Raw genomic sequence first — 13,407 nt, forward strand, 5'->3', positions numbered from 1 at the left:
GCCCCTGACTTTTGCTTAGCAATAACCTAAAAATCAGTTTCAAACTTAGCAAAAGTCATGCTTCAAACATGGCCTGAGGAATACTGAGTGGATTTGAAAGTTTCATTTTTTCCCTAAGACTTCCAAAAGATTGAAGGAACACTGTGAAGCCAGCCTAAACTTCTAACCTCTCTTTTTACTGGGTTGGCACCACTATGGTTCTTGGCAGCCCTGGTATTTACCCAGGAGCTGGTATTGATTAATAGTAGATGTTGCTTCAACACAGCATCAGACAGTCAGGAAGACTGTGCCCAAACCTTCCCTGGTTAACAATGATGACCCTAAGATCTTATATATTTCAGTTTACAAAGTATTCTCATATCCACTATTTCCTTAAACATTAGAAAAACCTGATAAGGCAGGCAGGGAAGATAGAGAGCAACCCTAATTTTAAAGATGAGGGAGCTGACGCACAGACATTAGATAATGTCACCAGGGTGACATGATTGCTAAGATGTTCTGTGTCCTAACCCAATGGCCTCTTCTTCTTCTTCTTCTTTTTTTTTTTTTTGCAAACAACAATTGCATTTATTTGTATTACTTACATGGTAACAAATGGTTTCATTGCATATTAAGAATTTTTAAAGCACTGACCTGATCTTTTCCTCCTCATCTTAATGATCCATAATGGTACACTGTTGCGTACAGAAATGGTTTCAAAATATTTGGGGTCAAGGGTAATGCATTAGGAGATGAGAGGCAGAATAACCAGAAAAACCTTTGAGATCCAAACCAATGGAGCCCAGATGCTGGAGAAGATATTTTAGGGCAGGAACACTTAACCCAGCACTCCTCAGATCACATCAGGGAGATAGTGATGCTATTCCCACTGGTCCCAGTCCCATCTTTACAGTCTAACAAGCACCCACCTTCTCACTGTCATTTTCAGTGAATTTATTCAGAAGCCGGGTCCGCTGCTGCCCTCTCAGGTTCCGCAGAAGGGAAGCCAGGATCGAACAGACATGCTCTGGGTTGGGAAGGAGAAAAGAGAACATGTTGTGATCAGAGCAGTAATTACTACCTCTCTTCAAGCCTGGTCTGGTTCTATTGAAGGAGGAATAAGTAGGTCTTCCCTGACTGCTGCTATTGATTAATAAGACAAGAACCTAAATTGTGTCAATGGAAAATTGAACTGATTTTCACATATGGTGCAAGAAACATATTCAAAAGGGATTATATCCCCAAGGACAACTTGAGCAAGTGAATCAAAACTAAGTTAGAATTTCTATTCTGCCTATAATTGAGTTTTATTGTCCACAACAGAACCTCAAACTAATCCCCCCATTTACAGAAATAACCTGTAAATAGAGTATGAATACTAACCATGAGGTGAGCACATAATGAACAAATAAGACATGTTCTACCATATTCTCAAATTACCTAATAACTTTCCCAGGTAAATATCTGAGAATTAAATAAGAAATATGAAAGGGTCCCAGTGCTATCACTTACATTCTGGTGCACCTAAAATCCCTACCTCAAGTTTAAAGACAGCAGGACAGTAAGGACTTCAAAAGGATAACAGTGTTTTTTCAGTCCACATAACCTATAGGCTTCTATTATGAGATGCTATTCTTCTAGCCAGGGAAGAAGAGGGTAATTGAAGGGTATATTATAGGCTTCAGCTGTAAAGAGGTTCTTTTCTTTAAAAAGAATTTTTAAAAACCAAGGATAATGATGTTGACAAGGAGATGGCAGAGTAAAGTTTGTTTTGAAATAAAATGTTCACAGTGTGGGTAACAAATATTCTGTTTGAAAACTGACTGAACATCTTCATATGCCAAAGTCTGAGTTCTCAAAAAGTCACTTTCCTCACTTATATCAGAGAAGCATTCCTCACTACTTCATTTTTCCAATCTCTTAATGCTAGAGTAATTCAGTCTTTAGACTTCTATTTCTACCTCCTACACCTTCTTCTATCTACTTTCACCTCCCTGGGGATCTCATCTAGTCCCACAGCTTTAAAGACCATTTACGTGCTGACAACTCCCAAACTTGTGTCTATAGGCCAGTCCTGTTTTCTGAACACAGGCTCATGAATTCACCTGTCTACTCGCTCTCTCCACTTGGCTGTCTAACAGGTCCTTTAAACTGAACATGGTTTCGGAACCAAGCTCCTGACCTCCCTCCTCAGGCCTGTCCCCAGTTTGTTCCACTGAGTTAATGGCAACCAGGTCCTCCAGTTTCTCAAGCCAAAAACAGTGGCGATATCCTTGATTCTCTTCTTTCTCACACGTCCCATAGAAACCTTGTCAGCTGTAGTTTCAAATTACACCCAGGACTCCATGTCTTCTTACTGCTATTCCCACTGCCATTACGCTGGTCCACAGCACCATCACCTCTTGCTTGGAATACTCAGCAGCCTGCTTGTGGGGCTCTCTGCTTCCACCCTTGCCCGCTTTGGCCTGATCTCCATAGAGCAGTCAGAATGATCCTTTAGGTTAAAACCTAAGTCAGATCCTATCATTCTTCTGTGTAAAACCCTCTAATGGCTCCCCACTCACTCAGACTAAATGCTGTTTCTAACGTCAGACAGGCTTCTGCCCTGGGACCTCTGTACTTACTGTTTTCCTTGCCTGAGATGCTCCTCACCAGACTATCTGCATGGCTCAATCTTCAAATCTAGTTTTACTCAACTGTCATCTTCTCAACGAGGCTTTTCCTTGACCACCCTATTTAAAAATGCAGTGCTCCACCACCACCGATTTCCAAGTCTTAACTGCTTTATTTTTCTCTTCAGCATGCATTATCTTCTAAAATACTGTATAATTAATTATTTGTTTTGTTCACTGCCACCCTTCAATTAGAATATAAGCTCCTTGAAGGAAGGGATTTTAGTCTGCTTTGTTCATTGGTATATCCCTGGTCCCACAACACTGTCTAGCACATAGTAGGTGCTTTAGAAATACCTGCTGAATAAATGGGAAGAAAGCAGGCCCTCAGTACAAGTTTTTGGTGGTGGTGGTGGTGGAACCAGACAAACAAATCACTCTTGAACTCTGGGTATTTTTCAAATGCCTTTGAATAGCTTTCACCTTTTGTATATAGTGCCTATCCCAAGTTCAGAGTAATAGCACCCTTGCATTGGTAATATGCTCTCAAATCATCAGTTACAAAACGGTCCTTAAAGATATTTTGCATTTGGGAGTAAGTGGATGACTTTTTCTTAGGGAGCCATCAGTTTGAATAAAATATCTCTAGTCAGTAGATTCACTTTTTCTTTTTCTTTTTTTTTTTTTTGCGGTACACAGGCCTCTCACTGTTGTGGCCTCTCCCGTTGCGGAGCACAGGCTCCGGACGCGCAGGCTCAGCGGCCATGGCTCACGGGCCCAGCAGCTCTGCGGCATGTGGGATCTTCCCAGACCGGGGCACGAACCCATGTCCCCTGCATCGGCAGGCAGACTCTCAACCACTGCATCACCAGGGAAGCCCAGCAGATTCACTTTTTTAAGTATAAATTTTTTCTTAAAATATGCTGTGGAGAGAGGTATTATACCTTCTCAAGACCCCAAGTTCACCCCAATATCTTTCTTCTAACTTCCGATGTAAAGCTGGGATTGAGCTGGTATAAGCTCCACCTTGAAAAAAAAGGAAGGGGCACGGAACAGGAGGAGGGTGAGATGAGGGTATAAAGTGGTGAGTGGACAGAATAGGACCTGTCTTCACAGGAAGGCAAAAAACATCATGAACCTAGGGTAAGGAACCAAGACAGCTCAGCTCAGGGTGACAAAGTATAATAAGAAGGGACATCTTTGGAGGCTCACATCAGGCAAAAACAACAAAAAAGCAAACTTCTGTGTATGTCAAGGAGAGAAGATTAGAGGAAGGAAGAGTGGGGGACGTAATCAGTTCTGCAATCTTGGGCCAAGCAACTGGATGTGGCTCTGATCTCTTCAAGTTGGTGAACAGATGTGGGACAGGCCATAAAAAATGCAGTGAATTTTAACAAGCTTAGTTTTGAAACTTTGAAATTACTCAGCATGACAACTGGTAACAACCTCCATGTATATATATGACAATCTGACAACCATAGAGGAAGAAAAAAAAAAAATCAGCCAGAGAGTTCTCATAGATTATCTAGGCCAAATCTCTTATTGTACCTATAGAAAAATCGAGGCCCAGAGAGAAGTAACTTGTCCACACAGCTAATTGGTGAAAGAGGTAGAACCCAAATTTCAGATTACTCACTCAGTCATTCACTGACCACTTACCTCTGTGCCTGGCAAGCACTTGGTTATCAGGGCCTCCAAACAACATAGTATCCCTAACCTTAAGGAGCTCTGTATTTAGTGGGGAAAACAAAACAATAATTACAGGGCAGTGTGACAAGTTCCATCACTGAGGTAGGCAGAGGGGATCTGGGGAGCACAGACAAGGTATAGCTGACCTAGAGGAATTCCCACTGGAGGTAACAAACAACTGAAAATCTTAAAACAAAACAAAACTAAAAAGCCATGGCTGACAACTAGATAGAGAAGATAGAGCACTCCAGGCAGAAGGAACAATATATGCAAAGGCCGGTTTGGATGGCGTATCACATACACATGGGGGAGGAGAGGCCAGTCAGGTGGGGAAAGGCTGGAGAAAAAAGCAACAAGGATGCACCAATGAATTTTAAGCTGTAGACAGATAAGACTAGATATGAGTTTAGACCAATCCTTGGCTGCTAGAGTCCTTTGAGAGATCAAGATAATGTTTCTCTTTCCTGATAAATTTTTTGTGTTTTTTACCCGAGTTACCTCTTTGCCTTGGCTGTTAAGAAGCTCAAAGGTGAGTCCATGCTCAACCACAGGAGTCAATTTCTTTTACTACTTTATTATTGACTCTTTCCATCCTCAACCAATGGATTTTAAAATAAAAGGAATGGATGCATATGGTAAAAACCGAACTATACAAAAAGGTATGAATGTCCTCAACAAATATTTATTGAGCACGTACTAATACTTTTCTTTTCCCATACTCCTCTCACTACCCTGTTCATCTCTCCCAAAGGACAAAAAACTACTAGTATCTTGTGTACATTTACAGGAGGGGAAAAATATATATACATACATACACACATGTATGTATATATACATACATGTGTGTAAATATATACACACATATATTCTCTACTATATTTTTCTATACCAGCACATACTTTTTTTTTAATGGCTGTCAGGAATTCCACTGAACTTATTTATCATAATTTAACTAATGCCCCAGTCATGGATATTAGGTGGGTTCCAGTTTTGGGTTGTTTGTTGTTTTTGCTATTAGAAACAATGCTGCAATGAACGTCCATGTACATGTATTCTGGCACGTATACCTTTATTTCTGGCATGGATACACTTTTGCACATATATTCTTATGGCAAATTCCTAGAAGTGGAAGTGGTGAGTCAAAAAAAAAACATATAAAATGTTGAAAGATATTGACAAATTATCTTCCAAGAAGGTTGTACTGATTAACTTCTACTCTCAGTATGTGTATGTGTGTGTGTCTATGTGTTTTGTACATACAAAAAGCTTTGATGATTACCTTTTATATGTGGGAAGCATGTAATTTAGTAGGAAAAGCTTACATTTTGGAGTCAGACCACGTAGGTTCAAATCTAAGCTCCTACCACTTGCTCAAGGGCATGACCTTAAGTAAGTTAATTAACCAGAATGTGCTGGGAAATACCTACATGCACATACACATATATCATACATACACACTGAGAGTGGAAGTATAATTTTACATACATAGTGAAAAAGAATATCTGTTTTCCCATATCCTCACTCAGATTGGATATTATCCAACTTAGAAATTATGACAACCTTGTAGGTGAAAAATGGGATCTTCTTTCGATTAGCATGTTTTTATTTTTATTATGAATAAGGTCAAACACCTTTTCTGATGTTTACTGACCATTTGTATTGCTCTCTGTGTGAACTGCCCGGCCTTATCCTTTGCCCATTTTGATTTCTATGAGCTCTTTGTAAATTAAGAATATTACCCTTTTGTCTTCTACACTGCAGATATTTCCCCCAGTTTGACATCTGTCTTTTGACAAATTCTTACTCAAAGCTAAGATTTAGTATCACCATATTGTTTTGCTGTAAGTTGCTTCAAATTCCGGTATGAAAGTAAGTAGGGTACAATAATAACTGTCACCAATTTATTGTGTATCAATAACAGTAGGCTTGAGTCTGTAAACAATTTTCTCATTGAATCTTCACTACTAAGCTATGCAAAAGGTACAATTCTCATTTCTGATTTAGTATGCAGAATCCAAGTGTCAGAGAGGTTAATCAATTTACTTAGTAGGTCATGTCCTTGAGAGAGTGGTGGGAACTTAGATTTGAACCCGTGTTGTCTGGCTCCAAAATGGAAGCCTTTCCTACTAGGTTACATGCTCCCACATATAAAAGGTAACCATCAAAGCTTTTAAAGAAGAAACTTTTATGATAAAAGAGATCAGAAACTAAACCATGCAAAGCCTGAAAATGTGCTTCATGGGGGGGCTCACTGTGTCCAAAAGACAGGCACTTTGTAAATGTGGATTAACAAAAAAGTCAATAGTTTTAACAGGAGGAAAGTGAAGAGAAAGGCCACATGGAGGTAAGACATGAATAACACCCTTCTTTTCTCTTTTACTGAATTACTCTTTCCAGAAGCAATTTCTAGCGGAGTCCAAATAAAGAAGTGACTGAGTTCTGGGCAGTTCCACAAATACTAAACCAAAACTTCTCAATAATTCTCCCATTTAATCTTCCTCATTAAGATGGATGAGGAGTTGCAAGAGAATGTTCTTTTTGTGTGTGTGGGGGGGTCCACGCTGCGCGGCTTGCACAATCTTAGTTCCCCGACCAGGGATTGAACCCAGGCCCTGGCAGTGAGAGCGCAGAGTCCTAACCACTGGACCGCCAGGGAATTCCCAAGAGAATGTTCTTTATATACCTCAACAAGATGGGATGTGGGGTGCTGGTGGCACAGGGAGAGTGTCAGGAGCTGTAATTTTCAAAGAGGAAAATATAATATAGAGGAGAATCATTTTTTCTGGAACTAGATCATATTAGCATGTATTTCCACAGCTCATCCCAGCCTGGAACAGGAGATACCTTGATCAACTGCAGTGGTATACTAAGAACAAATGACATATACCTATTAGTTTGGGATTTTAAGCAAAGGACAGGTTGTCAAAGGCAGACCTGAATCTGCCTATGTTCTTTGCATCTCTCTCTCTGGGTGCTGTGGCTGGTCGTAGGTCACTGGTGCCTGCCAGATAGGAAAACACTTCATTCACCCTAAGTTTTGCGCATACACGTGAGTGCAAACACACACACACACACATACACGCTTTCATTAGCCACTAATAAATGTAACTTCCCTAGGAACAGATTTCAGCCCAAGGTGGTGTCAATTCCTCATGCACCAAGGAGATGGGGAGAGCTGCTGGTACAGAGCGCAGGGGAGATAACAGGTTTATCTGCTGGCCAACACCGCTCAGCTGCTCTGTCATTTCGACAGGATAAAATGGAGGTGAAGGATGGCTATGGAGCTGTCAGTATAGACAGGGTGGATGTGGTGGCCCCACTGCAGAGAACAACCTCTAAGGCAGGACCCAGGAAGAGCAGAACATACGCACGCACGTGCACACACATTAAAGGAATCCACAAAGCGCAGGGAGGGGAAGATCACGCAAATCTACACTTTGAAGTCACTAGGTAAGGAGGCAGGGGTCTTGGTGGAGAATTAGAGAGCCAGTATTGAAACTGTGTGCCAGTGTGAGTCCCTGCCTGCTGGGTGCCTTGCTCAACAGTCAGACAACTGACTGCCTCAGACACTAATTAGTGAAACTGCCTAGAGGAGTGGTTCTGGCCCATTCTTCCCCCAGCTCAAATCCCTTCAGGGCCTCTCAAGAGTGATTAGCAATGGGTTAGACCCCCCTGGATATATGCAAGGGGGGCTAAAAGTTTGATTCTCTAGGGTCAATCAGAATTCTGTAATTTTCAGAGCTGAAAGGAGAATTAGAAATCTTTGGTTCAACTCCTCTGGGATTTCGAGTATAGAAACAAGAGCCCTGATAAAGGATGTGATTTGCTGCTTCCAGTCAAAAGTACCTTTCTAGGTCACTGAAATCTAGATCTGCAATTTGTCCCCCCCCTTCTTATTTTTTCCTTCTTAAAATCATGACAAACACTTCTGAGAATCTGATGAACCCTTATGCATGCTATTCCCTCCTGTATATATAGATACAAATGCCACATTTCCATGAAGTTTCAGAGTGTTCCCATCTCTTAGGGATGGCTCTTGGGTTAAGAACCCAAGATCTAGTATACCCAGATCAGAGGTCTTTCCAGAATGGCACAACCAGACTGCGGCAATCACTCTAACCAGCCTCCTGCAGTATGTGCCACTTTCTTAAAGAATGAGATGGAAGTGCATTTCCCATCCTCATTCTTAAAAAGGTATAGTCTAAATCCCAATAGGCTGACGTCACCTCTCTCTGTGAGGAGAGTTATTCATCCAGATGGGCCTATAAACAACTAGGCCTATCAGTGTCCTACTGCTGAGAGGTACACTGAGAGGACTAACTCCAGGGACCTCCTCCAGAAACGCCAAGTGAATTAATTAATTATGTGGGGCTTCAGGATCAGACTTGGATTCAAATCTTGCCTCTGACACTCACTAGCTGGTTAAACTAAACCACTGGCATACTGTTTAATCTCTGAGCCTCAGTTCTCTTAATTTGTAAAATGTGGCTGTCCCTTCTATGATTAAGTCCATTGTATCAAATGAGATATGTACACAGTAGGCACTCAACAGACATTAGTTTGAGATCTGCTGCACTGAAAAAGAGCATCACAAGAGGTTCTCTCACTGAGGCACCTGCCAGAGATCGCCACCTCACTCCTTCCGTACTGCATCCTGATCACATGTTGGCAACTGAACATGTTTCAGTCGGCCTGGGCTATTCTAACTCGCCCCTGCTGAGAAAAATAGGAACTTAGATGGCTTGACTTTCTCAGCTGGTAGGGCTATTTTCTACAACTCGAGATTTGTTCTAACTCTAAAATGGAACAAGGCCAAATTCACTCAGACTCTTTAATCCCACAATAAATTAAAATAAAGACCTTATGTGTGGTTGCCTATAAAGCCAAATAATACAAGATTCTGGGAGACCTGCAAACAGCCCTGAGGTGGGCAGTGGCTATTTATCAGTAAGCTGAAGGACACAGCACATCTAAGCAGAGATGGTCCTTGCCTTTTGATCTTGTTGCAAGAACTGAAAACATAACACGTGATCTGCAGAGGAAATGAAAAAGACACTCTCCTTTATGAGTTTTATAACCACAGGACAAGTAATTACAGGGCACAAAGTGGTACATACACCAGCCATTCCTTTACTCAAACTTCTGAGTACCTACTGTGTGCCAGGCAATGTGCTAAGTACTGGGACTGCAGAGATGAAAGATGATGGTCCACTCTAGAGAAGCTCATCCTCATCATCTTATGAGCAAGGCTGGAGGTGTTACACTGGCAAGTAAATGTCTGTGAGCTCACAACCCCAAGTTTTCTATGGCAAAGCTGGTAGACAGAAGCTAGAATTTTGGGTTCTAGGAGCACATTTAATTCTTGAAGCACAGATTTGGACCACATTCTTGAATCCTGGGACAAATGGACTACTATTTATATTAGCAAGTCTCCCAAGGTGAGGACTGGGGTAGAGGTAGGGAACAGAGGGAAGAAGGTGACAAGGTGCACAGTAATAATCCCCAAATGTGACTTCTTCATCCTTCTGTGCCTCTGGATTTCAGAGGTGTCCCACTTGCATCTCTGTTGGTCCCATGAGGCAGGGGAAGATTATATTTACCAGAAAGGAAAAGGAGGCATTAACCAGCTGAGCTGGGCCACAGGACTATCTTTGGGACCGGAACTGACACTGATTTATTCATTTATTCATAAGATAGAATCCTACAACATATAAGATTCAGTGTTTGGGGACTGAGACAATCAGACAATCCTGCCCTCTAGGTGACTGAGGTATACTATGTCTAAAATTACTTGACAGAATGTGATAGTGAATGGGAAAGGGGCAGAAACTACTAATGAGTCAAATACTCTTCCAGTGAGGATATCTGGGGAGGCTGGTAGGCAAGATGGCACTTGAGCGGAGCCTTGAAGAACAGAAGCAGGCAAGAGAAGAGCCTCGGCAGGAGAAGGGGCAATGGGAACAACAGTATTCCAAACAGATGGACAAGCATGAAGCAAAGGCATTAAGTTGAAATGTACAGGGTGCAGGCAAAGAACTGGGAGGAGATCAGCATGGTGGGAGGCAAGGGGGACAAAAGGTGATTAGGTTGGAAAGGTGGGGAGGGGTGCAGATAATGGATAAATGTACATGCTGGACTATGGAAAGTGGACCCTAACCAACACCCCAATGGCCTGGCATTTAAATACTGGCCCAGCATGGCTCATTGGGGAATGAATTCAGGGCTGATCTGCCCACCCAGCTTCAGAGCCTGCACCTCCTTCCAGCAGCCCAAATGGTTAAGAAAGATATGGGTCAGCCAGAGTTCTATTCTTAGGACGGAAATGGTCCCTGTACTTCAACCAGCAGTGCCATGTCATGGCAAGATCTTGCAGGGCCACTTTAAAATTCAAGGCCATGCTGAAGAGCTGCCTTTGTTTAAGTCCATTAGCTCTTTTGTTTTAATGGGATCACACAGAAGTGATCTCCCCTCATTTCTAAAATGAAAGCCATCTCTGTTTTATTGCTGAACCTTGCTGCCCACCTCCCCCTGAGCTCCCCCAGATGGAGAGACATCCTGCTTTCTGGTAAGACTCTAGATGCAAACAGGATGTTTAAAATACCTTAATTAGATCGATCTTGACTTCAGCACTGGTGTGTTGGAATACAGATTAATCTGTTCCATGCCTGGCACTGGCAGCTGAAGCAGCAGGAGGCCCTGTCAAATCAAGCCATAACATCACACTGCTCTGCCTTTATTATTATTTTTTTCCTTTTTTACATTTCATTATAATGGACATCTGCCTACCAGGGGATGTGGTAACCCAAGAAGAGTCATGCATGTGCACTCAGCCACTCCAGTTGAATATTGATGCAAGTCAAATCAAACACTCTTTTCAAGACAGATGGATCTGTGTTAAGCATCTATATATAGTCCCTTTTAACACGTACACAAAATACATATATTCCTATTCTTCACAAACACTTACTGAATCCTGGCAGGCACTGGGCTACAGACTGGGACATAAAGAGGCAAAATTTATTGTAAACCTATTATGTGCCTATGTGTGCTCTGCATGTATTACTTTATTTAATTCTCACAACAATCCTTTGAACCATGTTTATTATCCTCCCCATTTTACAGATAAGAGACTAGAGACTCAGCTAGGAAAAGAAATTTGCCTCCCAGGGTTTCACAGCTAATTAGGAAGTAACCTCATTAGTTCCACTATAATAAAACTTGATTATTTTCCTCAAGAGTTAAAAAATACCCAATAAGCATATTAAAAAGGCATTCAGCCTCAATAGTAATACAAATAAAATCATGAGATAGTTTCATTTGATAAAGTTTTCAAAATACCTGATGCCTGGAAGGCTGTGGGGAGCTCCCGTAAGCTCTCCTACACTGCTGGCCCTTATAAGTACTGATGACGCAGTACTGAAACCGCTCTTGCTGTGTGAATCTCCCGGACAGATGGTAAGCTCCTCCAAGACAGGGCCCATCTTTTTCACTGGCACAGCTCAGTGTCTAGCCTTGTGCCAGAGATTCAACTAATACTGAATTTGACATCCTAACTAAACAGCATGGTAAGCCAGATGTGAACTTGGAATATAAATGATGAGACTCCTGAAGGCCATTTTTCCAAAAAGTGGTTTTAAATATGTTTGTTGTTTGCAATTTTGAATGCATTTTCCATCGAAACAGGCCCACTGAAATCCAGTTAACCTGAAATACAGCCAAAATTAATTCAGTATTCTCATTTTTCAGTTACGGTGAGATTCTACAGTGTCTAAGCATCTACTGGGTACAAAGCAATATGACAGGTGTTGCTTTTAAAAAATTTAGTTCCACTTTCCCATGGGATTTCTTTCCTTCCTTTCAGAGTTCCAGTAGCACTAGGGATTTAAGAAAGTGTTTAAGTGCTAGCTTAACTAATTTACGGATTTGAATCTGTGGGAAAATGGGCCTTACAGCAAGAAAGGGACATGTATGCCCAAGCAATGCTTCTTTCTGCTACACAATTATTCTCCAAGGACTCAGAGCGAAAAAAAACAAAAACAAAAACAGAGGGATGTGGCATCTAATTCTCCCAACTCAGGGCTTGAGCTGAAAGCATGAAGTTCCCTAAAAGTCTAATGTTCATATATCAGGGAAGGCCCAGATCTTAGATGGGCCGAAGGAGAGGTCCATGAAACTCTAAGTGTCTGCCACGTGCATACGCAACTGTCTCCTTGGAAAATGATTCCAATCTGTAGTTTTCTATGGCTCCTACAAGGTGCTTTGTCAGTGAAGCCAACCCTATCACTCAGGCAGCGGCAGTGTGGATTGGGGAATGATACTCGTTCTGGGGAGTACCACTCTGAGATGGCCTAGACGAGCTCTGCCCAAGAGAGGTGTTCTATACCAAGTGGCAGCATCCTGACTGGAAGAGACCGCCAGCTACCTACCCAATTTCTCTTATGTCTTACCAATAGAACCTATATTTACTTGGTAATATGCCCAGCTTAAAAAAACAAACAACAACAAACAAACCACCACTTCCCTTATAGCTAGGTATGACTGTGTGACTAACTTTGGGTCAAGACTTAAGATGAACTGGTATTTGGGACTTCCAGGAACGGCCATGACCCCTTCTGCCCTGCTCCCTTCCCCTTTTGATCTTCTGTAGTTTGGAATGTAGACACAGTAACTAAAACTCTAGGAACCATCTAAGACCATGAGGCAATCCTGAAAACAGAAGCCAGGCATTTTATAGGTGCCTGGGGTGCATAAACAAGCAAGCATACATCCCTGGCCCTGTGATAAGGAAGAGAATGACAGAAGGAAGCTGGGCTCGGGCTGACACTGTGAAAGTGCCAGTCCAGTCCTGCTGACCTCTGGGCTGACTTTACATGAGACAGAAATAAACCTCAATGTGTTCTATTTTGTTTAAGCCACTGTGAGTCTCTGTTACTAGCAACCAACTGCAATTCCTAACTGATATACTAATTCAGTAAGTCCTTTTCCAGGAAGTCCAAAGACAGACTGCATCCTGAGAGTCAGGTATTTACCCCAAGAAAGCTGAGTGTGCAGTCTCACTCATGTTTGGAACCAGCCACACATCCCAGTGGGGAAAATCCTAGAACCAGGAGTAACTGCTGGTGAAAGG

At 41.9% G+C, this 13,407-nt stretch overlaps 1 protein-coding gene across 1 annotated transcript in view; it reads right to left on the reverse strand.

Annotated features, from left to right (window-relative positions):
* CTNNBL1 (catenin beta like 1) overlaps nucleotides 1–13,407 on the reverse strand; it is a 152,845-nt gene that overhangs the window by 26,657 nt on the left and 112,781 nt on the right. Inside the window, exon 12 of the mRNA XM_082643383.1 lies at nucleotides 909–1,006. Within this exon, the coding sequence (XP_082499509.1) occupies nucleotides 909–1,006 (98 nt within the window). The remainder of the gene's footprint in view (nucleotides 1–908; nucleotides 1,007–13,407) is intronic.

Source organism: Mesoplodon mirus, assembly GCF_964341445.2.
Source record: "Mesoplodon mirus genome assembly, chromosome: 15".
NCBI lineage: Eukaryota > Metazoa > Chordata > Mammalia > Artiodactyla > Ziphiidae > Mesoplodon > Mesoplodon mirus.